Here is a 27,661-nt window from a genome sequence, read left to right as displayed (position 1 = left end):
AGCAGGTATATGGCAAATCCAGGCAAGCGGCATTGGGAAGCAGTGAAAGGTGTCTTGAGGTATCTCAAGGGTACCAAAGACTTGTGCATATGCTATGGTAGGCAGGATGCATTGGTGCATGGTTTTACAGATTCAGACTATGCAGGGAATGCGGATAACCGGAAGTCTACTACCGGTTATATTTTCACATTTGCAGGAGGTGCTATATCATGGGTGTCTCGGTTGCAGAAATGCGTTGCACTGTCAACCACAGAAGCTGAATATGTTGCAGCCACTGAGGCTTGCAAGGAAGCAATATGGCTTACTCGGCTGGTGGGAGATTTGGGCATTACAGGAGATATGCCAGTTTTGCATTGTGATAGTCAGAGTGCTATCATGTTGGCAAAGAATCCGGTCTTTCATCAGAAGACCAAGCACATAGAAGTGAAATATCATTTCATCAGGGAGGTACTGGAAGACAAGCGACTTGAGCTTGTGAAAGTACATACTGATGATAATCCTGCAGATTTGCTCACTAAGAGCTTGCCTACAGAGCGGTTTGCACATTGCCGCCACATCATGGGATTAGGATGAGACCATTCTTATTTTATGGTCTTGTATACAGTAACTGTATATTGCTGTAATTTTTATTCTTTTCTCCCCTTTAGGCACATTGGCCTTTAGGTGGGAGGTTGTTGGGAGGTTGTTGGGGTAAAGGCACATTGCCAACCCTTCATTAAAAGATAGGACACCTATGACTGTCTTAAGACAGTCATAGGGTAAACCTAATCCTAATAAAACATAAGTGAGTTTGTGGTGTGGCTCATCATTCTTCACACCCGTCTTCACACCCGCACTAGAGTGTCACTCTCTCTCACTCTCACTCTCTTGCTCTCTTCCACTACTCTCTCCCCCTCTCATCTCTCACCCTATTGATAGCATACAACCTGAGACATCAACTTGATTCCCATAAGAGAATTAGTGTCACAACACAACACTATGGCAATCACACCTGTACCATCCCTCTCGGGGTTCCAGGGATACTTCCCAAGCATGGATTCTCGACCCCAGCATACTCAGCAACGAGGCTGTACTCAAGATGTGCCATCTGCCTAGCAACCATTGCCTGCGTGAGACCCATCTTTTAATGAAACCAAAGCATAATCTCTATTGAAAGTGACCTCCATCAAGCATAGATAAAGAGCGTCCATTTCAGGTCCAAAACACTTGCACTCAGCTTAGGCCTGTTCCTAGCAACCAATACTTGGTCACACAGACTCCCTAAGCTGCCTTGAGTGCCCTTTTAACCATTCACCTACTCAAGACAAGGATAAAGCAAGGATACATAGCTAGCATCCGTTGGCAAGGCTTCACACTCTGGTAGGCATCAATGCCCAATGCTTACTCCTTGTTATGCATTGGTCTCACCAAGCTTAACAGTAAGCATTTAAATCTGTCCTAAGCATTTGCATAAAACCCGGAGCTGTTACTAGTAATCCATTCTGGATCACACAGTTCCTTCAAAGCAAAGATAGGAGCGTAAAGACACAGCCTGTCCCCTTGGAAACTAGGACAAGGAGGAAGACCAACTACTTCACAGCCCTTTGTTGACCCGAGGTCTCAGAGCACCAAGCGATCAACATGTGAAGCCCCCAGCCGCAACAAACATAGCAGCAGGTGTATCTGCTACAGCCCAACAGTCCGTACACCAGCAGCCCATACAACTATCCATATAGAGGCGTGGTCCCAGTCGTACAAGTGATGCGCAGCCCTATGTAATATAAACAAATATGGATTTCACAAAAAGAAAACAAGGTGGATGATATTTAATCATTCATAAGGCCTGCCCAAGATAAAAAAAGCAAACAAAAAGGAAATGGTGTGGAGGAAGACTACAGGAGATAAGAGAGAGAGATAGAGAGAGGGGGGGGGGAGGGAGAAAAGGTGGAGATGGTGTGTAAGAAGACTTGAGGAGATAAAGAAGGGGAGAGAGAGAGAGAGAGAGAGAGAGAGAGTCAACCACTTTAAAGTCTTCATTCAAGTCTAATGAAGAAGAGTCAACATATTGTCCAATAGGAAAAATGCAATTCCAAAAATTCAAAAATGCCTAATTTCTGCTTTGCCAAATTTGAAGCGTTGCTAAGGCTATCCCAGCCAAAAAGTGTGTGTGGCAAGCCTTATCTAGGAGGTGGATGCAAGTGGGAGGGAAAGGATCTGATACCTATCAAAAGATACAAGTGAGAAAGAGAGAGTGGAGAAGCAAGACACGAAAGTGCTTTTGACATTGAACTACTAACATAAGAAAATATGAAGGGCCATGAGTTTTACAAGAAACCCCAATACCATTGTAATGGCACCCTTCACTAGTTTGGATGTGTACTCTTTTGTGGTCAATTATGTTCTTGTAGTTGGGTTGCCTACTTGCAAAACATGGATTTGATTTGACATTTGTCGAGTCCTTGTGCCCATGGGTCTTGTAGGCCTAAAGGTGTTGCCATTTTCCTATAAATATGGGGACTAGTTTTGGTTCAGCCATTGAAGGTTAGAGAACTAATGTTCAAGTTGAAGTAGTAATCTCTTGTATTCAAGATCATACTTGGAACTTGGTCACTCACCTTGGCTAGCAACGGTATGTGGATCTGATTTGAGCAATTCTTGCGTCTTTGTGCTTATGGGTCCCATTTTGGATGTGCTTTTATGGCCTCCCCATACACCTATGGCTCTTGTGATCATTTTTGACATTCCTCTTTGCATTTTTCTAGGGTTTTCAGTCGTAGACATTGTAGGCTAATGTAAAAAAAAGTCAGATTTGCTAATTTTATGTTCTCAGGTCTTGTTTGACTTTGCATAGTTAGTCCAAATTTGTGTTGTGGATTTTCCTAGTCCTTGCGGACCTTGTCATTAGCTTACTGTTGTTTTGTTGTTTAGTTGGGGCCTTTAGCTTTATTGGATTTGCAGCTCTTGTCTAGGAATTATCTAGTTGCTTTTTGAAGTCAGCAAGGTAACAAAGAGAGAATTATGACTTTTTGTCATGATGACCAGCTGAGCTGTCGGTATGTGCTTTGGCCTAAATCTTGTTCTATTATCACATTTTTATTTGTAATTCGTTGTATCATGTGGTCCAAAACCATTTGGAAGAAATGAGCCAATCAGCCATGTACCATTATTGTTCTATGCTTGTGTGCTGTCCCTTGTCCCTAGCACCTTTGCCGGTCATCGAGGTGGATGTAAGAGACTTGAAGCCAACATACTTGGCCAACCAAATAATCGGCCCTTATAGACTCGCCTTACTTGGCCCAAAAGACCATATCCTTTTAAGGAACAACCCATCCCAAAGGAGTCGCTTGCTTGCTCCAAGAGCTTGTTGCACAAAAGAAGAGTACACTTTGTGCACTTAACCAGAAACAATGTCCTTCAACCTTCATGAAGTTGACTTCCAATAATGCTTTCGTCTTCAAATCAATCAATGTGGCTCTAATACCATGTCAAGAATGACCAGAGCTGTATGTTTTTAGTGTATAAGCATTATATAGAGGCTGAACAATGGACATACTTTCATCAATGTTTTTCCTTCCCATGTTGTTGTTTCCGCTCTTAATTCTTTGTTTATCACACGTCTTAAATTTGCCATTGCCTAATGCATTATCTACAATTCTCCTTGGTTGCTTTTTGCTTCAGGGATGAGAAATAGTTTAGTTCTCTTTGCTGGCTTTGGAAGTTATGATGGCTTTTCCCTTTCAGTCTTTTATGTTTATGTATAAATTTTCCATCTTACAAAAAAGTTCTCCTTCCATCCAAGTTTTCCTCATTTAGCATTGTTAAGCCAAAGTTATTGTGTCATACTGATTTTTGCATCCTTGTTTTGTTTTTGATTTTGCTTAAATGCTTTTTGGTTGGATATGTAGGATGGAGATATTGTAAACATCGATGTGACTGTATACCTAAACGTGAGTATTCTTACCAAGTTTCTATTTGTGCTGCTGAAATAGAAAATTTGTAAGTGAGGTTGTAAAGTAAGAAAATGTGGGGCAAATGATTTTTAAACCAATAGCTTTTTCCTTGACTTAATTAGCTTGCTTCTTGTGTGAGGGTACAGGGATACCATGGGGACACATCAAAGACATTCTTTTGTGGCATGGTGCATGATGAGGCAAAGAAGTTAGTGGAGGTATTTTTATTTTCTTATGTATTGAAGGTGCACATCCTATTGGAGAAGATTATGGGTTGTGTTTGCTCCAGGATGAATTTTTGTTCAATTGGAGACAATAACTCTTTATATTCTTGTCTTGCTAGTTTTCGGCTATTAAAAGTAGGTGTGAAGGAGAGACAACATATTCTTTTCGTCCGAGCAGCATTATTATGGAGTGGACAGAGCTCTCTACCATTTAATGCTTGATTCTAAATAGTAAAGTCATTCTAACTAACATATATCCTCCTCCCCCCCTTCTCTCCCTTTCTCTTCTCCCCCCAACCCCCCCTCTAGAGATATCGTCTCTTATTTGAGTTGCTATGAGGCCTAGTTGTGTTGCCATGATCTATTGGCACCGAAGCTCATTTTTGCTTGAAAGGCGTCACTTTTATGGATAATACCAATTGAGTCTCCTAGTTATATACAGAGAGTTAAAAGCCCAATTATTTAATCCTAAGTTTTTGTTGCAGTGCACAAAACCTAAGCACAAGGTTGAGGAAGCATTTAAGGATAATTGGGGAACAACCTATGAGAAGTGGGATGTAGTGGTCAAAGCTTTTTGGTGCAAAAAAAACATCCAAGAGAGGCTGCAATTACGAACTGCTACATAAGAGTCCATAAACATTTGTGTACTCTCATCTAGTAAGAGCTATTAAGTTCCAGGTGTAACTTGTGCCACAACGAAAGAAGGGCAAGAGTGTCTTCAAATTGGATTTAGACACGCATGAGCACATCTTGAAGTGGTCTTGGAGCAGTGGACGAGGACGACTAAGATAGTACTAAGAAAATGTAGTCTCATTGCAAGGAAACAATATTCCACTTATCCTGAAAAATGGAAATTGTATTTGAGACTACGCTTCATTTAGTAAATCCCAAACTAACCACTGCACTTGTTTTTGTAAAGCCTAAACGATAAATCCCATGCTTGTTTTTAGTATATACCAAACAACCACCGCGCTGGTTTTATTAAATCCCATAACGAATCCATAAATCCACAAATCCATTCATCTCGTAATAATAGAAGCAAACCACTGCACTGGTGGCTGTTAATATCCTAGTATGGAACCAACCACCGTGCTGGCAACCACTTATTCTACACTACCGCCATGCTATCCTAAAATTCATTGCATAGTGCTATACTAAAACAATCCCCTTTAGGCTGGTTATCTTTAACTGTCAGATTTCAACCACCGGGATACTTAAAACATTTAAGTATTAACATAAAAGAGGTCGACACAAAATTAGGTCTTACGACCACCATAGATCATTGATGATGGTAGTCCGAGAAAGTCTACAAGTCCAAGAAATGCCTGCATCTTTGATTGAGGCCAAAAAGTCTAAAGAATAGGAGACGAAGTATGGACAAGCAATGTTAATTATCACAAGCAATGTGAAGTTCTCTCTCATGAGTCATGCTATGAGTGGACTAAGGTTGTATGTGACTAAGGCTCTAAGGTTAGCGTGTGAGTGTGAAGGTACTTAATGGTAGGGTCAAGAGTCACTTGACCTTGAGTGATTTTAGGAGATGAGGTGTCATTAGCTTGCGTGTGATTGGTTTGTGATATGTCACTAGCCGATATGTGATTGGTTAGTAGACATAAGAGAAGGTTGCCCTCAACCTACAAAAGGAGGCAGGTGTTATCGGTTCATAAACCATGCATGAATATGAATTCATTTTGCCTCGCATCTCTCTCTCTCTCTCTCTCTCTCTCTCTCTCTCTCTCGCTTCAGCCCACTGAGGCTTGTATGAGTTCGTTTTTTTGTGTACTTTGTCCCATAGGCCCGTCAGGCCTCCCGTGGATGTTAATATATCTTTCTTTCTTTTCTCTCTCTCTCTCTCTCTCTCTCTCTCTCTCTCTCCCCCCCACCATCTGATTCCAACAATTGTTATCAGAGCCATGATCTTAGAAGACATGTGAGAGGTCCAAATATTTGCAACGACATAAGGCTCTGGCGATTCAAGACGATTTGCGTCAGAAATCAGATCTGCATATTTGCATGTGAGGCCGTCATCAAGAAGCAGTACCGTCAAAAACTTTTGAAGTTTCATGCACTTGTAAATTCGGGTGTATAGCATGACAAAGACAGCTCGCAAAAGATCAAGCAATCGAAGAGCGGGCATGCTGGCTATTGATATCCTTGCAGACGTGTGTGGACGATTCTTCCAACTGTAGATATGACAACCCATTCCGTCAAAACGCTGCCATATTCTGTCTGCACCGACCTGCTGTTTGGAAGGCTATATTTCGCTGTCTACATGTTGCTTTAGTTCCTTTCTGTTCACGAAGTTTCTACTGCTCTTGTCATCGGCCATTTGTACATAGCAAGGAGACACGATTTTTTTTTTCAAGAAAATTACTTAATTATGAATGAAAACCGCGAGAGCAAGCTCAAATGCGGGAGTACATCATGCAATGCATGAGAAAAAAACAGTTCAAAGGGAGCTAATAAAGAACCAAGGCGGAGGCTGAAAATGCCATCTCAACCCTGAAGGAAACTGAGAGAAGAAAGGAGATCCTCTCCAAACTCTATCCCTGGTTGCTCGGGAGGATCCCTGGTTGCTCGCCCAAATGGCCATCAGAGTGTGTACTATGTTGTTCCAAATAGTGGCCATAGTCTGGGAAGGGTAAACCTGGATACCCTCCATCGCCTCTGTACACCTGGCTCTCCAAATATGCAAGTTGCAATGCTAGCCAAAATCTCCTAAGACGTGTCTACTGAGGCATGAGCAGCTCTGAAAGGAGTGAGGGGAACATCTTGGAGGGAACAAGACTCCACTAAGTGTCGTCGTACAATGAAAGCTGGATCTGGATAATGTCCCTCGAAAAACACCTATGGGCCAGTAAGAGATAACCAAGCCACTGAACCCCAGGTCATAAAGAAAGGTGCTGTATGAAAGATGCTGAAAATCCTAGCAACACCTTTCCAGATCGTTCTTGCCTGTTTGCACTCCCAAAGGCAATGCTGTACTGACTCAACTATCATGTGACAATGAGGACAAGTAGGGTCAGCCCCGAACCTGGATCTCCACAGGTTCACTGCAATCCCTTCATGAGTAGAAAGCCAAAAGAAAAGAGTGATCTTTCTATTCCTGAGGGATTTCCAGAGCCTACGCCAAAAGTTCTTCCGCACAACTGCAGAAATCTGAAAACTATCCCAATGTGGCGCTCTGGAGGGCCTCCAATCTCTACTACTAAGCTGAAACCTCCGGGCATTTCTAACTGTGTAGCGAAAGAAGGGGAAGCTCTTCTCTCGGTGCCCCTCATAAATCCATTTCTACTCCTCTGGGTCCCACTACAAGAACCTAATAGGGGAACCACCATACAGCTAGAGTCTCCAAGACCCTAGCGCAAGGAGAATAGGATCAGGATTAAGATACCACTGTGCCTGCCCCACTCCATGAATCCTGCAATCCTGACAGGCTGAAATGCAACCTCCAAAAGAATATAATCAGAAGATCTGATAAGTCTGCCTCCCGACTAAACATCAAAGACAAGGGTATCCTCATGTGCATCCTGCAATGTAATGATTTGAAACGGAATGCCCGTCCCTGAAAATGCTCCCCACCAAGTGGACTCTGCAAGCGGCATGTCATCTGTGTCAATCCACTCTGGCGGAATGGCTACCTGTATTTGCTGTATCCTGAGTGCACTCCCTCTGAGGTGGCCAACTGCTAAAAGTCTATGATCCTCTAGAAGTCTCATAAAGGCATGCCAAGCGCCTATAGTAGAGGCAGGTCCCCTCTCTAATCTAGACCAATGCATATAATGTGGCACTCCAAGTGGCCTGCCATGATCATCCAAAATCGAGTCATTCCACATGACTGGCTGCCTGTGAATTTCTTCACGAGAGTTAGGTGGAACTCTGCAAAGTGTGTTTCTGAAGCCCCAAGATTTTAGAATAGCAGCCATGAGAGGGGAAGGGGGAGATTTGAGATGGGCTGAGATAAAGATCCATCAGTTGCTGTCCAACCAATCTCCCCCATGAGAAGGGGCACAAGACTGAATGCTACGTGAGAAAAAATCCTTCCAAGGCTCCTGTCCAGGCATCAATCCATGTACTACAAACTTGCAGAGTAAGGCCATACATTGCAGGTTCGGGTCAATAATATTGAGACCTCCTTCTCTTGTGGGGGGAATGAGGGTCTCCCAAGCCACTGTGGCTACAACATTTGAGGTGCCATCTAAACCACTCCATAGGAAGTTCCTGATAGGTCTCATGAGCTGAGCGATACAACCTCTAGATCTGCACCAACATGAGCATACAAACCAGGCCGTGGTCAATAAGACCTGGTTCACAACCACAACTTTGGATGCAAGGTCAAGTTTGGCTGAACTCCAAAAGATGAGTTTCCTCGTGATACTCTCCAACACGGGAGTGAACTGCTGTGCCGGAGAGATGTCTACCCCAACCTGGCATCCCAGATACTTGACAGGACTCCCCTTTGAATCCAAGTGAACCCTATGTCAATCCCCTAGACTGGAGTGTCCTCATTGCTGATCCAAATACCATTGGATTTGTTTCAATTTATGTGTGCACCTATCACAATGCAAAACAAAATCCAATGCCGTCCTAAATGAATTCAGTGTCTGTGGAGTGGCATCCAAAAAAATAGTCGTATCATCTGCCAACTCACTGTCTAAGAGCTCATCCTCCTGCCTTAGAGGAAGCCTGAGCCCTACAATCCCAGCTTGAGCTCTAATGTAATAGCTTATAGCCTTAGCCACAAAAAGGAATAAAAAGGGGGCTAAGGGACATCCCTGACGGACTGATTTGGTAATCTCAAACTTGTCCATAACAACCTGGCTGTGGGCTGATCTGTAGAGGGTTGACACCCCTCTGATCCATGTGTCTGAGAAGCCAAAACAAGTAAGTTTGCTCCCCAGAAAGCCGGAGTCTACCCTGTCATAAGCTTTCTCAAAGTCCAAGAATAGAATGGCCAGCCTGTGGCCATTATGCATGGCCTAATCCGAAGCCTCCCAAAATGAGAAGATGTTATCAAAGATGCTCCGGCCATGCACAAAACGTGTTTGCGTATCATGAATAAGATCTGTTAGAAAGGGTTGCAAACGAAGGCTAGCTAGGATTTTATACAAGGTACCTAGCAAGGTAATCGGTCTCCACTGAGACATTAAATTCCTGCAACCCCCTTTCGGAATCAAATAAATAAGACCCTCCGTAAGTGAGTCTGGCATCTCACCCGAGTCCCATATACCCTACAGGGCTGAGGTAATGTAATCCCAAAAAGTAATAAAAAATAAGGGGGTAAGTCCATCTGAACCAGGACACTTGCTCTTGTGAAGGGTAGAGAGAGCAATCCTGAACTCTACGTTGGTGAAGGGTGCATCAAGTGAAACAGTCATATCCCCTGTCACCAATCCTGGTAAGTGCCGCCAAATAACCACTCTAACATCGTCTGTGGCCTGAGTGTCAGGATCTGCTGTAAGAAGGGAGGCATAGAAATCGGTGGCAACCTGCAAGACGGCATCTGGATGTGTCTGAAGAACTCCGTTTGAGTCAACAAGCTATGAGACGCTCTCCCTAGAGAAGCAATGCTTGTTGACCCTACCTCCTGTCTGAGTCCAAAATGACTCTCTGTCATGAAAGGCATACTTTGCTCTTTGATCTAAGAGTGACTGTTGCTGAGCCCTTGCTGCAGCAAGGCGCTTCTGAATCCAAGCATCTGCAGGCCTCTTCTGCTCCTCCCTCTGGAGGGCAGCCAATTGCTGGCGAATACCTATCTCAGGCCTGAGGATCTCACCCCTCCTGATACGAGCAACTGAAAGATAAAAGTCGCTAATATGAGAGAGGGCTGCAGCTAAGTCTGAAGGAGAAAGCTTCCCATCCTGCAAATGAGATACCCAGGTCCTCGACATTGCCTTTGTAAGGCCCTCCTCTGCATAAAAAGGATATGGAATCCTAACACTGGTAGAGCGGTGCCTCCCATGGGGATCTGAGACCATTAAAACTACTGGAAAATGATCCGAAGTGGACACCCCAGCTGCAATGCTAACAATATCACCTCTGTCAATTGCCCAATCATCCACATAAAATCTATCAATCTGTGCATATATAGGCATCTACAATCCCCTGTTCGACCAAGAAAACATGAGAGAATGTGGCTGGGTGTGAAAAGCATCATCATGTCAAGCATCCCTACCACTGTACTGAAAAAGGAAGGCATACCGGGGTTACCGTTGCCCTCATCCACAGGGCCACCCGTCGCCCCCGACGACCGAGCTCGACTAGGCCGCGTGATGTTAGAGGCCAATCATCTATCGCAGGGTTTTTTCCGACCTCCCATTTGACGGCCCCTCTATGATTGGTCTCTGACGATCACCACCTGCACATGTATACTGTATCTCCCCCCTCTGCCCCATTTTTGGTGCCCCCCCCTTCTTTTTTGTATCATCTGGAGGTAGACACATATTTTTTGTATCAGGACTAGACACACGGTCCTTCATAACCTCTTTTTTGTTGAAACGGTTGGCTGGCCCGTTTTGAGACCGCCACCGTTATGCTCATTGTATCAGTTATCTTTAGTCTCATAGACCTTCACGGTCTCCTGAAGACTTTAATAAACTTTCTTTCTTTCTAGGGAGTGAATGCCACCTTCTCTACCATCCCTTTTGTCTGAGGGCATTTCAACCATGTTGAAATCGCCCCCTATAATCCAAGCATTTGCAATATGTGACCAAGAGAGCAGTTCCTTCCACAAAAGAACACGATCCCCTCTAGAATTGGGTGCATACAGGTTTAAAAGACCAACCTTATGCCCACCAATCAAAAGTAAAATCCACTGAGCTCTAGAAGGGACTATGATCCCGTGTCTAATCACCAAAGGGAGTATAGAAGAAGAAACATAAATGCAAGTACCTCCCCTGGTGCCCAAGGCAGGTGACCAAAAAGTATGGCCTGAAAGAAGCTTACCCGACTTGGCACAATCCCTGACATCCAATTTGTGTTCCTGAATCATCAGAATGTCCATGGGACCCCCAGTAACACCTGGATGAAGTTGGTTACGAATCAGTTGCCTGCTGACTAAGGCTGTATGTGACTAAGGTTCTAAGGTTAAGTGTGTTAGTGTGAAGGTAGGGTCAAGAGTCACTTGACCTTGATTGATTTTAGGAGATGAGGTGTCATTTGCTTGGGTGTGATTGGTTTGTGATATGTCACTAGCTGATATGAGATTGGTTAGTAGACATAAGAGAAGGTTGCCCTCAACCTTCAAAAGGAGGCGGCTGTAATCGGTTCATACACCACTTATGAATATGAATTCATTTTGCCTCGCATCTCTCTCTCTCTCTCTCTCATCATCCTATGCATGTGAGGTTGCCACATAAGGGAACAGCCCGTATGAGAGTACATGATGATATCACAGAGTTCTCTAGATAGGGTGACACCCTCCTCCTTGGTGACTTCAATGCATGCGCAGGGGGGACATCAGATGCTCCACACGTGACAGGATATGGGCGGCACCTACTCGTGATGGGAGCAATATATGATTTGATCATATACAACGGCCTTCAGAGATGGCCATCATCGGGTGGACTCAATTGTTTTCCATATGGAGGGGAGGCAAGCACTGTGGAACACTTGATGGGCTCCCTTTCCTTCGCATATCAGACTCACGACTTTGTAGTATCCCCTCCCCCACTTGGTGCTGATCACTCTTATCTGACATTTTGTATTTCCACTACTAGGCCAGTCACAGATAGAGTCCTCCATGTGGCCACTTGGACCCATGTTCACTTCGACCGGTCTCTCGATTCAGTCTACGTCAGTCACTTAGCTCGAGAGCTTCCGACCCTACACGGAGCGGAGGTAGATGTTGCTCAGGTTTCAATCACTTTGGTTTCAGTGGTACACGTGGTTGCATCATATCTTTCCCTACAGCTCAACCCACACATGCCCCGGCTGGGAAGATGCCTCATAACCCCTGGTATGATGACGAGTGTAAGGAGATGAGAGCTCACCTCACACGCAAGCAGGCCTTGGGACACTTGACCTCATTTGAGGCGCATCGCCTCTCAGATCGGATGACACGACGTAAGAAGCGGGCGTTCTCACTCGCAGGATTGATGAGGTGGTTGGATCCTTTCGAGGGGGAGACCCGACTATCGGCTGGGGACTCCTATCAGAGGGAAAACGGCCCATTCCCATCACGGACCCAGAGATTTGGCATAGATGTGCATGCTCCTTATATGATATCCCGAGTCAGATGCCAGCAGATATGTCCTCTATGCCCAGACCCACTACTTGTCACTTGTTCACTCCGCAGAACGTGAGGAATGCCCTCCTTCGTCTGCACAACCGGAGAGCACCAGACCATGAGGGGTTACGTACAGAGCACTTTGTACATGGACAAGAGGTCTTGGCCTCGGTTCTAGCGCAACTGTTCAACCATGCAGTATGTCACGGATTCCCACCAACTTGGAGCACTACCACCATTGTACCGATACATTAGGCAAGGGACCCCATGGATACTGGAAACTACCGCACTCTCGAGTGGCCACACTCTGGCTAAGATTTATGGATCGATATTGGAGAGGGTGATCAGCAGCTATACAGAGGACCATGGACAGGCAAGTAGGCTTTCGGAGACAGCATTCCACAGTGGACCATATTTTTACCCTAAGAGCCATCATCGAGGAGGCGAAGTCGAGACACCAGAAGGTCTACCCTTGCTTCGTGGACTTTCGGAAGGCTTTTGATACCGTCCCTTGCTCTCGCTTGATCAGGCGACTACAGGAGGTGCATCTCCCAGAGGTCATGATCTCGGGAGTGATAAGTCTATACGAGTCCGTCAGAGGGCCAGTCTGCACTCCTGGGACGCTATGAGATTGGGTTGAGAGCACCATAAGGGTGAAGCAGGGCTGCCCTCTCTCATCGACTCTCTTCGGACTATACATTGATTGAGATCACATCCTTTGTTGATCGCCTAGGAGGAGAGGGCTCCCTATTGGGCTGATCTGATGGTACAGATACTACTTTATGTAGATGACATAGTCCTCATTTCGTCCTCTAGCAGAGGGTTTGCAGAAACACTTGGAGGCCTTGGAGATGTTCTGCAGAGAGAGGGACCTGACAGTCAACCTTGGGAAAACCAAGGTTATGATCTTCAACACATCCCAAGCAGTGCTTCATCAACATCGATGTCAACATAGTTTCACTTACTGTGGGGAGCCAGTGGAGATAGTGCAGTCCTACACGTACCTAGGGGCAGTATTCACGGGGCCAGGCTTCACGATGACCCATGCCGCCAGAGCTCAACTCACACGAGGGAAGGGAGCCTTGACCCGATTTAAGATTAGAGAGACAGTGCTTCTAGGCGCATTTCCATGATCCACCGATGAAGGGCTGGCTTTTTGACACTCTCGTGAGACCGACTGCCATGTATGGAGCACCATTTTGGGGGAGTGACCTTTAAGCTACTGACTGGAAGGGATTGGAGAGGCTACAGGTGATCATGGGACCTAGGATGATTCGGAGTATGCCTTCATTCCCCCATCAGATCATGTTGGCAGAGTTCGCCATGACACCTTTCCAGGTGGACACCCTCTTCTAGACCGTGACGTGTCTCCACAGAGTTTGGGCCCTACCTCAGTGGAGATGTTCGACCTACTATGAGATTTGAGGGCGATACTACTGTCACTTTCAGGAGGGGCTTGGCTTCGGACCACTCACTCGATTGATACATTTCCCCGACCAAGTTTGCATTAGGCTCTACCTGATTGAGATGGGGAGACACACATATTCCCTTGTCTGGCAAGCCAGAGATCAGCTAGAATCTATGCCTCAGGACACTGAGCTAGACCGAGCACAGACACGCGTCATTGATTTTTACGCATCCGAGATGAGATCGAGGAGAAGGAGCTTGAGGAGACGAGAGCACTATGGATCAACAATGAGGCCCGGCACCACGATGTGGCTGGACGAGGGACACAGGGACCACACATGACACGTGGGACGACCAGAGTACACAGGATTGAGGTTCGACCTATCTCAGCCCTCCTCAGAGGAGACCGCCAGAGATGAGTCATAACTCTCGATGTAGCCCATTGGATACAGAGATCCAGGAGAGCACGCCCTTGCCATCGCGGGAGATAGCCCGACAGACACAGGTACGTGAGCTCTTTGCATCATATCAGAGGACCATCAGGGAGCCGGGTTATATAGAGCCTCCACATGTAGCAGATTGCTCCTTTGTTTCCTACTATATATTTTGTACTAGCTTTTTGCATTTTTTAGCAATTAGTACTTACCGAGGGCCTTAGTGAGCCCTTTGCTTTTGCTTCAGCTGACAATGGCTTGTATGGGTTACATATATCTTGTATCTTGTCTCATAGACCTGTGAGGTCTCTTGAAGACGTTAATACACCTTTCTCTCTCTCTCTCTCTGTGTCTCTCTCTCTCTCTCCACACGATGCTGCCAGACGAGGGACACACACTCCACGTGCGACAAGGAGAGGGACCAGAGCACAAATGATCGAGGTTCTGTCTATCTCAGCCCTCCTCAGAGGTGGCCGCGAGAGACGAGGCATCACCCTTGACGTAGCCCACCGGATCCAGAGATTGAGGAGACCATGCCCTCCACCACGTCAAGAGATAGCTCGACAGACATAGATATGAGAGCTCCTCACGTCATCTGAGAGCCACTTGGATATATGGAGCCTGAGCATGTTCTAGGACTGCTAGCTCTGAGCACTTGATACTCTTCAGTTATTTTGCTACTCTGGTATTTTGATTCACTAGTTTAGCACTTTAGCTTTCAGCAAGGGTCTTAGTGAACCCTTTGCTTCAGCCCTCAGTGGCTTGTAATGAACTTTTTGGTTTTGCACTTTGTCTCATAGCCTGCGAGGCCCCTTGCAGATGTTAATACATCTTTCTTTTCTTTCTTTCTCTTCTTCTCTCTCCCACCATATGATTCCAACATTTTCGAGCCACTTTTGAATCCTTTTGTCCACACATCTATGCCATTGATGGTCAGAATGGATGTCTATGCCAAGATACTTTAAGGATTCCACAGCTTCGAGGTTTGTTTCACCATAAGTGAAACGAGGCGGTGTTCTCTTGAGAGTTTTCACCAACATAATCTTTGTTTTGTGTGTGTGTTACTTGCAGCTCACTATTTTGGTAGAAGATATTCAGCACATGCATCAGTTTTTCAGCATCTTCTTGTGTTTCTGCTGCTAGGAGAATGTCATCAGCATACATGACATAAGCACCAATTTGAGGTCCCTTTTACTCCGCTTGAGCTGTATACTTTGTAACGAGAGAGAGAGAGAGAGAGAGAGAGAGAGAGAGAGAGAGAGAGTCCATATAATTAGACTCTGTATATTAATAATTATGTATACAATATCATATATACATTACATGTTATGTATTTTTAATGTATAACTAGAGTCCGTTTCTAGGCGAAACTCCTGTCACAATTACATAACGTTTCTAATATCTATTGGAAGCCTACGAAATGCAACCAAACGTTTTCGATAACTCTGATAGAGGCATATTGGAATTGATCATATGCTAGGAGTGTCACAAGGCCAACTACTTGTCTTTTATCACCTCATCTCTTGCCATAAAATTTTCTCTGATACTCTTTATACAAGACATTTGACAGAACGAAGCCTTTATTATTGGGTGGAAGAGCCTCTCGTCACGCTGTGACTTTATAATTTTCTTTTTGGTCTTGACTTGCAATCTAACAATGAATCTAAAATTTGGGTATGGTTCCCATTACAAAGTGTACTTTCTATTGCAAATTTCATGAGAAATGTTTTTCTTTTGAGTTTTCTAAGATGGCACTCATCCTTTATTAAGAACATCATTTTGGCCACAAGAGTATTAGATAGTGCTTGCTCCATTTTTAGCATCATGGGCCTTTCTATTATTTTAAAGACGAATTAATGTCATGACGTATGGGCTTTGGTTGATTCTTGTTTTAGGTGACACGCAAATGTTTGGAAAAAGCCATTGCAATTTGTGGTCCAGGGGTGGAGTTCAAAAAGATCGGAAAGACAATAAAGTAAGCATTTAAAAATTGTTTTGATGTGTCAAATAAGTGCATTGTTGTAAGAGCAAGACATGTGGAAATTTCATAGAAAAGGTAAGAGTTAATTTTATAGACATGGTAAGGAAACGTGTAACTAGGTGTGCTGCTAGGAGTGGAAGAGGAACGGGAAGGAATGTGGGACAAGAAGGGGTGAATCAAAGCTCAAAGAGTGTGTGAAAGAGTGAGTAGTAAAGAATAAATAGGTGAGGGAGAGCTAAGAAAGGGGAGAAGAAAGAAAGAGTCAATTTGAATTTTCAAACCATAAAACTGACATGAGTATGGGTACTTTTGTGGTATTGTAATGCATCTTTCACCCACCTAAACCAAACCACACCTAAGCAATCAAACACAACCAAGTCAAGGAGTATGATGGCTCTTATACCTCAGGCGAATATAGGTTACCATAATTGGCCCTATCTTCATCTATGATTGTAGCAGTTGAGGGCTATTAGAGATGTTGGTATGCACTTACACGTAGATGGTTTGAGAGTTTGGGGATCCATATGTACAGATGACCTCTCTTTCAATATAGCATTGAGGCCACTTCTATTTTGCTCACCTACTCGGATGTTAACCAAGCTATCCGAGAGGATCCCTTATAGCTACACACATTGAAGACTTGGGTGGACCCAACAAGATTTCTGTGAAGCTCAGCTTCTACATGGACCATTGATTATAGATATCAGAGGAGGGCTTCATCCACCCGGTATTCTTTAAGGATATCAATCGGATAGTTTTGTGGCTCTTCGCATCGACTACACATTGAGAGTGGGTGGGCTAAGGACATACCTAGAGAGGGTTATATGTACATTCTATGTGATTCACAAGAGATTGAGTCGAAGGTGCACTTTGCTTTTACATGCCCTGTGTACTACAATATTTAAGGTCTTTACCATGGTCTCTTCGGGGATGGGTTCAGACCCCTCACTAGTTTCTTGTCTTACTCAGATCAAAGATGCTTGGTGACCTTCATTCATGAGGCCGCCTGGCACAGAGATCTGCTGAACAGGACACATAGATGAGATTAGGGTGCACTCTAACCAAGAAGCATTGACCAGCAAGCCTTATGGAGATGGCGTAGCCGGGCACGAACTTCATCTACTGGTCAAATCATTGAGATACGTGACACACTCGCCAACGGGTAGATGCACAGATTAGGCTCGGGGATCTTCCCGCATGTTCAGCAAAGGAGAGACACGGCTGACCAGTGTGATAGTGGCACATAACAAAAAGAAGAAGAGATGTAACTATTGCAGGAAACTTGGGCATGCTATTTTTGAATGCAGGAAGTGCATTGGTTTCATGGTTCGCAATATCTTGGTTGGCAGAAATCTTTGGGATTATGTCAATGGAGATGAAGAAAGACCAGATACAATGCCTATACCTGTCACTCCTACAGCTGGAGGCAAGGGTAGAGGTACAAATATAGCACAGGTAATTGGAGCAGCCGCTCCCACAGTAGAGCAGAAAAGATGGGACTCTAGAGATGCACAAGCTCTTTCAATAATTTCTCTTTCTGTCAAGAGGTTCATTATACCTCATATTCGGTCATGCAAGACATCTATGGCAGCTTAGGTAATACTTGAGAGTATGTTTGTAGCAAGGAACGATGCCAGGGTTTCCTTTTTGAAGCGAGAACTTTCCCATACACATATGGAGGAGAGAGATTCCATGAATTCTCACCTCACAAAGCTTCAGGATCTCAGGGAACAATTGCTTAACATTGATGAAGTCATTCCGGATTCAGAGATGATCTCCACCACTTTGAACTCTCTTCTTGAGTCCTATCTCGGTTTCCACACCTCGCTGAATTTGTCATTGGGGGGGGGAAGCAATCCTCTCTCCTTTCACGAGTTGGTAGGACTTCTGTTGCAGGAGGAACAAACACGTAGAAATATGGCAACCCGGGCTGGCGAGCATGCTATGCTCTCCAAGTTCAAGCCCAAGGGTAAAGGGCAGCATAAGCCACATACCAATCAGCCCACACATCAGCATAAAGCTGATTCTGGACAGCCTTCTTATAAGGCACAGGGTGATACAAACAAGCAGAAAAAGAAGGGCATCTGTCATTATTGCAAGAAGCCAGGTCATTATATTGGAGAGTGCAAGAAGCGCATAGCCAAAGAAAAGAAAAGGGATTCCGGTATGGCTGTATCAGATGCATCAGGTCCACATTGCCATGATGGAGGAGATGTTGCAGCCAACTTGGTGGAAGAGCACTCTGCCTTTTTGACTTGCACTTCAGATTTTTTAGTGGGTAGTTCAGATACTACAGCCACTAATGATGATGACCCATATTATTTTTTGACTTGCAGTTACGATCCTTCAAAGGATGAATGCTCTTTTAGTGTTGATGAGACACTACATACTTGGTATTTTGATAGTGGTGCTTCAAAGCACATCACTTCCTTTGTAACTTTGCATTCTTCACCCACCAAGAAGAAGGTAACTTGTGCAAATAATTCTTCTCAATTCAGTGTGTGGAGTGGGAGACGTTATTCTCACATCCACTGATGGCACATATTTCAGAACATGCACGGTACATCGGAGAGCTAAGAAATTGGTACGACAAAACTATCAAGCTCTTGATAGGTAGGAAAAAGCCAGGTATAAAGAAGAATTTGCTTTCAGTGTCCTCACTCAATAGAGGAGGATTTCAGGTTGTTTTTTATGATGACAAGTGTGCAGTCAGAGACAAAGAAAATGAATATGCTTTGAGGTTGTCTGGCACTTTGTATCGGGGTCTTTTTCAGCTTGATTTATATGAAAAAAGATCCCATCTTGCATTATCAGTTAGCACTCCCATTGCTGCGATGCACAATGCGGAGTTATGGCATGCCAGGTATGGGCACATGAGCTATGGCAGCTTAATGACACTTCAAAGGCATGATATGGTCGATGCATTACCTCCTTTGGAGTCGCCTCCTCCTCATGCATGTGAAGGTTGCATTCTTGGCAAAATGCATAGGCTTCCCTTCAAGAAGGATGGTGCAGTGAAAGCTACAAGAAAATTGCAGCTTATTCACAGTGATGTCTGCGGTCCCATGAGGACACCTGCTTTTGGGGGTTATCTCTATTTTGTTACATTCATAGATGACTTTACCAATTACACTTGGGTCTATGGTCTCAAGGCAAAATCAGAAGTGTTTATGCATTTCAAACACTTTGTAGCTATGGTTGAAAATGAGACAGGACTCAAGGTGCAAACACTTCGCACAGATCGAGGGGGGGAATACATGTCTCATGAATTTGAGACATTTCTGAAAGGAAAAGGCATTATGCATCAGCTTTAGTGAGGGTTATACCTCAATAGAATGGCAAAGCTGAACGGAAGAATCGCATTGCCATGGAAATGGATAGATGCATGCTCACAAGTAAGAAGTTGCCTCACAGGTTTTGGTTGGAAGGCCTTATGTGTGCAAACTATATTTTAAATCGGGCTCCTACAAAGGCTTTGAAGACAATCACTCCCTATGAGGCATGGCATGGGAGAAAGCCTTCAGTGGTGACACGACCCTGCAGGATCTGACCCTATCACTGACCTAGAATCTCGTCCTCAATCCAACTAGAATCATAGCGCAGGTGCCTCGATCCTCCCGACCACCCCCGAGCACGTGGGCTACAGCTTGACTCATCCATAGGCCCGTATCTAACCGAGGTTTCCCATACCACCTGAGCACGTCCAAAGGACCTTCGATACACCACCTATGATCCGCCATGTAGATGGTCAGAGTCTCGGCTTGGTCCAAGCCCCATCCATCAATTGAGGAGCGCTCAACTGATTTACACAATAGCACTGGCCCTCCCTCTATATAGAAGAAAGCCCGCTATAGATAGCACAATGCTATGAATAGCTCCCTCCATATAAAGCAAGCACTATATATGAATCAATCTCTATATATAGCAATCTCGGCTAAAAATAGCCATCCAGCCCTATGCTATCCCGTAACCCATGTTCACCTGATATCCAACCCTAGGTACACCATGCACATGACATGCTCCCCTTCCTCTAAGAACGCACTCCTGAGTTCACTAGAAAGCCCGAAAACTCTATGTGAAGATGAGTCCATGCGAATAACTATACTTTGACTATCAGTTTGAGTGTGCTATACTTTCCATGAGATTCAAATCAAAGAAAATCTAAGGCCAAAGCCACAATCTTTGATAACTAACCCAAGGAAAGTAAATCTCTCAATCTAAACAAGGTTACATATCGTCGAGTAATCTCCTCGAGAAATCAAGTAACGCCTAAATCCACAGAGTTAATTCCGTTGACATATCCGTACACAAGCATGGTAAAATCTGTACCTGAAGGTAAATGATTCTATCAACCTTATCTATTGAGTATCCTTGAACCCAAAATCTTAGGTTGAGATCCAGGAATCATTGTTTGAGCAACCCCATCAATTGAACCCCTCAAGATCAATTTTTGGGTTGCAATTTCTGTCAACCCTAATGTCTTGAATTACTTAGTATTCAGAAAATCCCTCAACGGAATACCCTTGTAATTTAAATTCTTGGGTTGAAATACATGACAGACTTTCCATCGTAGAACAATTAGGTATCCGTTCATAACTCATGATGGAAGAATCTTCATGGAAGTATCAATGGGCAAAATCCTAACCAAAGATATGGTTCCCCTGATCTATCCTCGAAATGCCCCTACATGAGGATAATCAGTAAAATTCAGTTGGCTATATCCAGTCAATGGTACTGTTCTAGACATGTATATAGTCAACCATCATAGCAATAACATCCTATGTGATCCAAAGACTACGGAAACATACAATTCGAAATCTCTTAAAATAAGATCCACTATCGAATATCCTGTATAAACTCATGCACAATAAACCGCTCCGATCACAGGATCATCCAGTTCTTAGGATCTCTTATCTAGGAACATCAAGTTCCAAACAAGGCACTGACAGACCATCATTAGAAGAGATGCGGTAACCCTCCCTAAGATTGACTCTAGACTATGGAGCTCCAGGGTTGAACCCAAAAAATACATGGCTTCTCTCAGGGTAAAGAATCTTAGTCAGCCCTCGTAAAAAATCTAATCAGGTTGCCCCCAATTCAATTTAGCCTACTTGTACTTCACCCTAGAGGTCCTTGGGTATTATTTCACGCTGGATTATACCACCACATCAGAGAATCTTAAATGTAACATACCTTAGTGTCCCATACCACCAAAGTATATAGCAAATAAAAAACTCAGTGGACAATATGAGTAAATCAGGTAGCCAATCCCTCTTCAACTCAGATGATCCCAGATTGAGTCAGGGTGGCAAATCCGTTCTCAATCCTTTTCTTAATGTGATTATATCACCCCCTGGTGCTACAATACCCCAACCAATAGGTCAAAGAAGAAAACCGGTTGGTAGCATCCCTAACAACTCTTGAATCCGGACTATCCATGACCTCGGGCTAAAAGAGTGAGAATCAGAATGACCCCGCCTTTGGACATGATTCAAAGAAGGAATCCAACAAGACACATCATGGTCTAATCAATAAGAACCTTCATATGTCCAATGGTAACTTGAAGAAATGTCATAACTCGCAATCACATCGAGATCAAAACTTCAAATAGAAACCAAATAGGAATCTACGCATCAAGATTCGAGAAAGGAAAATCCAATTGCCTTTGTTAAATCCGGTCTAATATGTAACAAATACTCGGGCACCATCAATGTACCATATATCTAAAAAACTTCAAGATATAGGCAAGAAAAGTATAATTTGAAAAAAAACCATCAAATTATAGATGCCACTAGTTACAAATCAAACCCAAGTTAACCAAAACCTGCTCAATTTAATAACAAGACAGTTTATAATTCATACAAAATTGGGGAGCTTCTTGAACCAAACCTGGTTCAAAAGATCCAGTTGAGCCAAAAAATAATTGGGTGTCGGTCAAAACTGAGGATGTCAATCTCTTCATCGCTTCTCAATATCACGGAAGCGGTATAAAGACTCTAAAGCAAGCTGTCTACATTTAGAACAGCATGAGCCTTCTTCAATATATTTCTGGTACTGAGGGGTTTTATAGTAGTGAAGAGCTGCCCAGAGTTCATTCATCAAGGAATCCATCTCTCGTAGCAGGTCATGAGATCTACGATTAATCTCCGATGTAGCCTCATCCTCCATCTCAATAAAACAGTAATCCAATGTAGGTGTCTCATTACTTTGATGTCCTTCCATGGCTGGAAAATATCTCGCACGGGAGAGGGACTAGAAGAAAAACAGCTGCGTCCAAACGCGTGCTCTTCACACTAACAAAAAGAGAATCTGGGGCTGTGTGGAATTGATCAAGGAAGAAGGCGAGTAGACGACAGCAAGAAAGATGGCGGAATCTGATAGGTTGATCTCAGACGGAAAGAGGGTGGGAAATTCGCCTTCATGCGCTGAAGTGCTGAAGTGAGAAAGAGAGAGAAATCCTGGGTATGTAAATAGCAGGAAGGGCCAGCAAAAGCTAGGCGAATTTAGGGTGGGTGCTTGATTTAGAGCAAGTGCTTTCCTTACTAGAGAAAAACAAAAAAGCAACCTACATTTTTTAAACCAAAAAACAGTCTCGCTTTTAATAGATCTGGTCCCGCTTTTCTCCAGCCAGCCAAAAATAGCCAAAACGCGCTAAAATCAGGCCATACGCTCCTTCCCAAAGCCAAGTGCCTGCCCCCAATCATATCGCCCCTGTCTCTGATGCCCGAATCTCCTAGACAAGCCGCTTTCTAGGCTTATGAACGCCCTCTCTTTCCTCCTACTTCTCAACTGCAGCAAATCTAGGTCTCTAGGGTAGGAATCTCATCCTTGAGAACCTACAGCGAATTCTTTCCCTAACCAGCCTACTCTCACGCGTCCCCACACAGCCAATCACATCAACAACCCAAGCGTGGGTAGTTATAGGTCAGAAACGATCCATCCTCATATCTCTTACTGAAAGCATCAAGTCTTCTCATCACCTACCCTTCTCAGGGAATCACGATTTCCAAACACGTAGCAACCGAGAGAGAGCACACAGCCTATGGACTTCTATTTCTTCCACAACTCTCCCAATCATGAGCGCACATCATCAGCCAATGATTCAGCCCATACATGAGCGGAAATTCAGATTTGCAAAAGCAATCTCAGAAAGCGTACCTAGAAGACATCTTTTCTGCATACCTCGCGTTGAATTCAATCGTGATAGGACGGCTTTGATACCAGAAGACACGACCCCGCAGGATCTGATCCTATCACTGACCTAGAATCTCGTCCTCAATCCAACCAGAATCATAGTGCAGGTGCCTCGATCCTCCCCACCACCCTCGAGCACGTGGGCTACAGCTCGACTCATCCATAGGCCGTATCTAACCCAGGCGTCCCATACCACCTGAGCCCGTCCAGAGGACCTTCGATACACCACCTATGATCCGCCATGTAGATGGCTAGAGTCCCAGCTTGGGTCCAAGCCCCATCCATCAATTGAGGAGCGCTCAACTGATTTACACAATAGCACTGGCCCTCCCTCTATATAGAAGGAAGCCCGCTATAGATAGCACAATGCTATTGTTATGCTCTAGCCAAGATAGTATGACCTCGGAAAGATCGGTGGGCATTTTCTCTTAGATGACCGACTTTTGTAATATTTTATGTGCGTAAATAAAATGGTCAAGGGAAGTAACTGCCAAGGTCCTAGGTGAGGGTGTATTGGCATCGACTAGGTGGTTTTGAGTGCTCAGGCCTAGGTGCACCTAAACGTGTAAAAATGCCAAGGGACAAATGTTTAAATTGTGCCCCAAGAGAGGGGTAAATGGTGTACCAAGCTAAAGGTCTAGAATAATGACATGTGGCAGAGGGAACCATCTAGGGAACTAAGGGCTTGTGGATAAGGATGAATGAAGAAAATCACGTATCTTTTGGATGCTTGCAGTCTACAAGAGAGGCTGGGAGGAAAAATATGATGCCAGCGCCTGTGATTGTGAATTAGCCAGTGAATCAATGAAAACCAGAGCGTTTAAAAAGGTATACGTATCATTTGGTATCAGAGCCTCAGGTTGGATGAAGGGATCGCGTAGGGATGTGAGCGCAGAGAGCTGCTTCCGTTGATGGAGCGGCTGAGCCGTAGATGGATTCGCTACAGGAGCGGGTACAGCTGTCGCAAGGCAAGGTTCCCGTAGGCGGGTGATAGAAGAGCGTGGTTGACTAGCTCGACGAGGTATGGCGAGGAGTGTAGGGCGTGCATCACCTACCGTAGCTACATAGCCGCATGTTTGTAGTGGTATTACGCAACGGAATTCGGGATATTGCAAGGACGTATGGCTCACGTAGCCAGGCTAAGAGCGGAATCGGTTCGGTCGATGAGCCATCGAGTAGTTCAAGGTGGTTGCGCATCTAGGATGTGGTGTCGTTAGAGACGTGGCTACGTATTGGACGCTCTGTCAGCTGTGATCAGCTCAAGCCAGTTTGCAATCGAGTGGAGTAATCGATGTGCTCCAACAGATGTTGCTTGACACGTTTCACGTCTAATTGAATAGCGACCGTGTGAGCCAGAAGCTCACGCAGTGGAACGTGATCAGTAGATAGCATGTTGTGATTGATTTCACTGGACAATCCGGAAACTTCAAAGTATAGAATGCTGACGAGGGAGCAGAATTCTGGGTTTGTTAGCACTCTTGAGGTCCCAGAGCGAGTCGGCGATGTTGAAATGGAGCTGATATAACTCTTCATCAAAGGAAATCGGGACATATGCATTACGTGGAGCTTCCTGGAGCATCATTTTTTCCTTCTATATAAAATTTCAGTTTTCAGTGTGCAGTCTATTATTCCTGTACAGCAAAAGGGATTTTGAAGTGGATTGAAAAAAAAAAAACTATTTTCCCTTTTAAAAGAATGGAAGCGGAGGGACAAGATTCCAGGGTAAATCCTCGTGAATCTAGAGCGCGATCTACGCAAGAAATGTCCCATCACACAACACCTACTCTGGTGGGTAGGTGTCACGGGGGCGTGAAATTCTAAGTACTTTAATGTACTACAAGACCGTGACAACTTTGGTTTTAAAAGTCCAAGCGTGGGCTTAATAATGTGTAATTAAACGCGGCATGGTGCCTAGCACATAAGCGTAATTAATCCCTAGGCCCAAAGGCATCCCAAGGAATTAAAAGAGTGGTTGTTGGGAAATGATGATGTGGCATTTTTAATGGGCCTCCTAGAGGGCCATGTACCTTCAGTGGCCCCCCTAGAGTTCCAGGTGGCTCTAGTGCCTTCTACATGCTCCTTTGCCATTCCTGGACCTTCCTGGGCCTTCTAAACTTCACATGTGTGGTTTTCTCTCTCATCTTCTCCCTTTGTTGAGATTTTGGACTGGTTTTTCAGCCTCCTTCAGCTGAATTCCGTTTTTCTTCATAACTCCTCACCCGTTTGGATTCCTCGACTTCCGTTTGGCCCGATGGCTTCCCCTTTGCCTCCCCTTCGTAGTGATATGCTTTTCCCTCCGTGCGTTTGGTAGAATGGGCAGAGCTGAGCACTTCTTTTGCTGGTCGAATTTGCAAAAGTGGCTTTTTGTGGACCTTTTTTTCTTCTACCGCCTCCTGGGCCTCTCCTCTTGCAAAGCTACAGCTTTCTGTTGAATTTCGAGTGGTCCGACGCGCTGGTTGATTGGTTTTTCTCAGTTTTGGAGGACTTTCCGGCGATGAAACTTCTCCAAAACCTTCTCAATGCATTCCTCTATGAAGCACGCTTCTTTTGAGCCCAAGAACTCCCACTTCCTCGCGACAGAAGTGCTTCTTTTCGCATTTTTCAGTGGAATTCTTGCTGGTCGGCTCTTGTAAATGCTCTTTCTTCATGCCTTTGCACTCCTCTTTGGTTGAGAATGCAATTGGGCATTGGCTACTATGTCCTCTTGGCGATTGAGGACTTGGTTCGAGTCTTCAGGGCTTGGTGAGTTGTGATTTTGCTACTGCAATTTCTTTTTGCCATAAGCTATTGGTTGGCCTCGTGTGCCGCCTCTTTCTTGGCTCACAGGTGCCCAGGCAGTGCTACATGAGTCATTCTTTGGTTGGGTACTTTGCTGATTTTATTTTGGAGCTTTGAAAAGCTTTGTGAATGCCATCTGGAAACCACTCAAAGAGAGTGCAGCTGGGGTTCAGTGTGATTGCATCTGGACAGCCAATGGAATTGCACTCGGAAAAGAGAATGCCTTTGGGTTGAGCCTATGGGTTAAGTGCACTTATGGGATGGTGTTCTATGCTTGAAAGCCTTGCGAAGGCTTAGTGAATTGGGGCTGCGTGCTCAGTTGCAGGGAAGGTCTCCCAGATGCAACTTGTAATCATTTCACTGTGAAATATAAAGAAATACCGAAAGGGGTGCCACGGTGTTTGGGGCCAATCGGGTGCACTTGTCTATGTTTGTTGAGCAGGGGCATTCTAGCCTCCATCCCTTTTTCAGTGGGTTTGTTTGTGAACAAATGGGTAAATGCCAAATGGTGATCATGCAATAGTTAATGGTTGTGATATATGCTTTGTGAGCTGTAAATAAGTGCTGAAGTGATTAAAGGTTTAGTTCCACTGCCCTCTGAGTGATTAGAGGCCGGTTTCATTGGTTCCATTGCTGGGATACCACACACTCTTTCTCAAGAGGTGGGCCTCGGTAGTTTGGTGGAAGGATATCTTTGCTGCACTTTTTGACAGCTGAATATTACAACCATAAACATGGTGAGTACCCATGAGCAAGAGAGCTCCACAACTCCTCAAAGGAGAAGGCAGGAAAGCCTTAATGATCCAGCTAGTGTACAGCTGCAGGGAGCACAACAAATGCCTTTTGAGCAGGCCACACATGAAGCTACAACTGAGCTCAACGGTGATACTAGTTCTAGCAGTGAGTCAGATGATGCTACTATGTTGAATGCACAGCTTGCAAGTGCAGTGACTGCTTTGACTCAGCTGGCTCAAAATTTGGCTCAGATTGTGCAAACAAATGCCAAGAAGAAGAAGAAATCAAGAAAGCACAAGCACGGAAAGAGTGAGTACACACATGCATCAGCTTCTCATGGCGGACCGCACACTCATGCATCAGTTTCCCATGAGGGACAGCCATAAAAAATGACTCAGAAAGTGACTTCCAAGGGAGAGGAATCGCCCAAAAGAGCACTTGAGAAAGAGGTACAAAAAGTACATCCAGTGCAACAGTATGAGCAGCCAGCACAAGGCCTTGGTTTGGGTATTTCTACTCCTCAAAATAATAATGTGCAGTCCATAAATGTGGCTCAACCACCTCAGCCATATTTGAGGCAGCAACCTATCTTTGATGCTATGTTGATTTCACCGCCAATTGGGCATAGAAAACAAGCCATGTATGACAATGTGGGAATGCAGCCAGGCATGCAAGCCACAGTATATGCTCCCATGCCTAATGTTCAGCCAAGCGTGGCTCTCCCTAGTGAAGGGAATGCTGCAAAGATACAG

The 27,661-nt window shown here is 44.6% G+C and overlaps 1 protein-coding gene across 1 annotated transcript in view; it reads left to right on the top strand.

Moving 5' to 3' along the window:
• Positions 1–27,661, top strand: part of LOC147885140 (methionine aminopeptidase 1D, chloroplastic/mitochondrial-like) — a 104,431-nt gene that overhangs the window by 35,909 nt on the left and 40,861 nt on the right. The window contains exons 5-7 of the mRNA XM_087397624.1: positions 3,885–3,926; positions 4,076–4,147; positions 16,117–16,196. Of these exons, the coding sequence (XP_087253750.1) occupies positions 3,885–3,926; positions 4,076–4,147; positions 16,117–16,196 (194 nt within the window). The remainder of the gene's footprint in view (positions 1–3,884; positions 3,927–4,075; positions 4,148–16,116; positions 16,197–27,661) is intronic.

The sequence above is a fragment of the Dipteris shenzhenensis genome, chromosome 26 (assembly GCF_047967505.1).
Source record: "Dipteris shenzhenensis isolate YYH24624 ecotype China chromosome 26, Dip_SZ_1.0, whole genome shotgun sequence".
Lineage (NCBI taxonomy): Eukaryota > Viridiplantae > Streptophyta > Polypodiopsida > Gleicheniales > Dipteridaceae > Dipteris > Dipteris shenzhenensis.
Note: the sequence above shows the minus strand (reverse complement) of the source record. Positions and strands in the feature narration are given on the sequence as shown.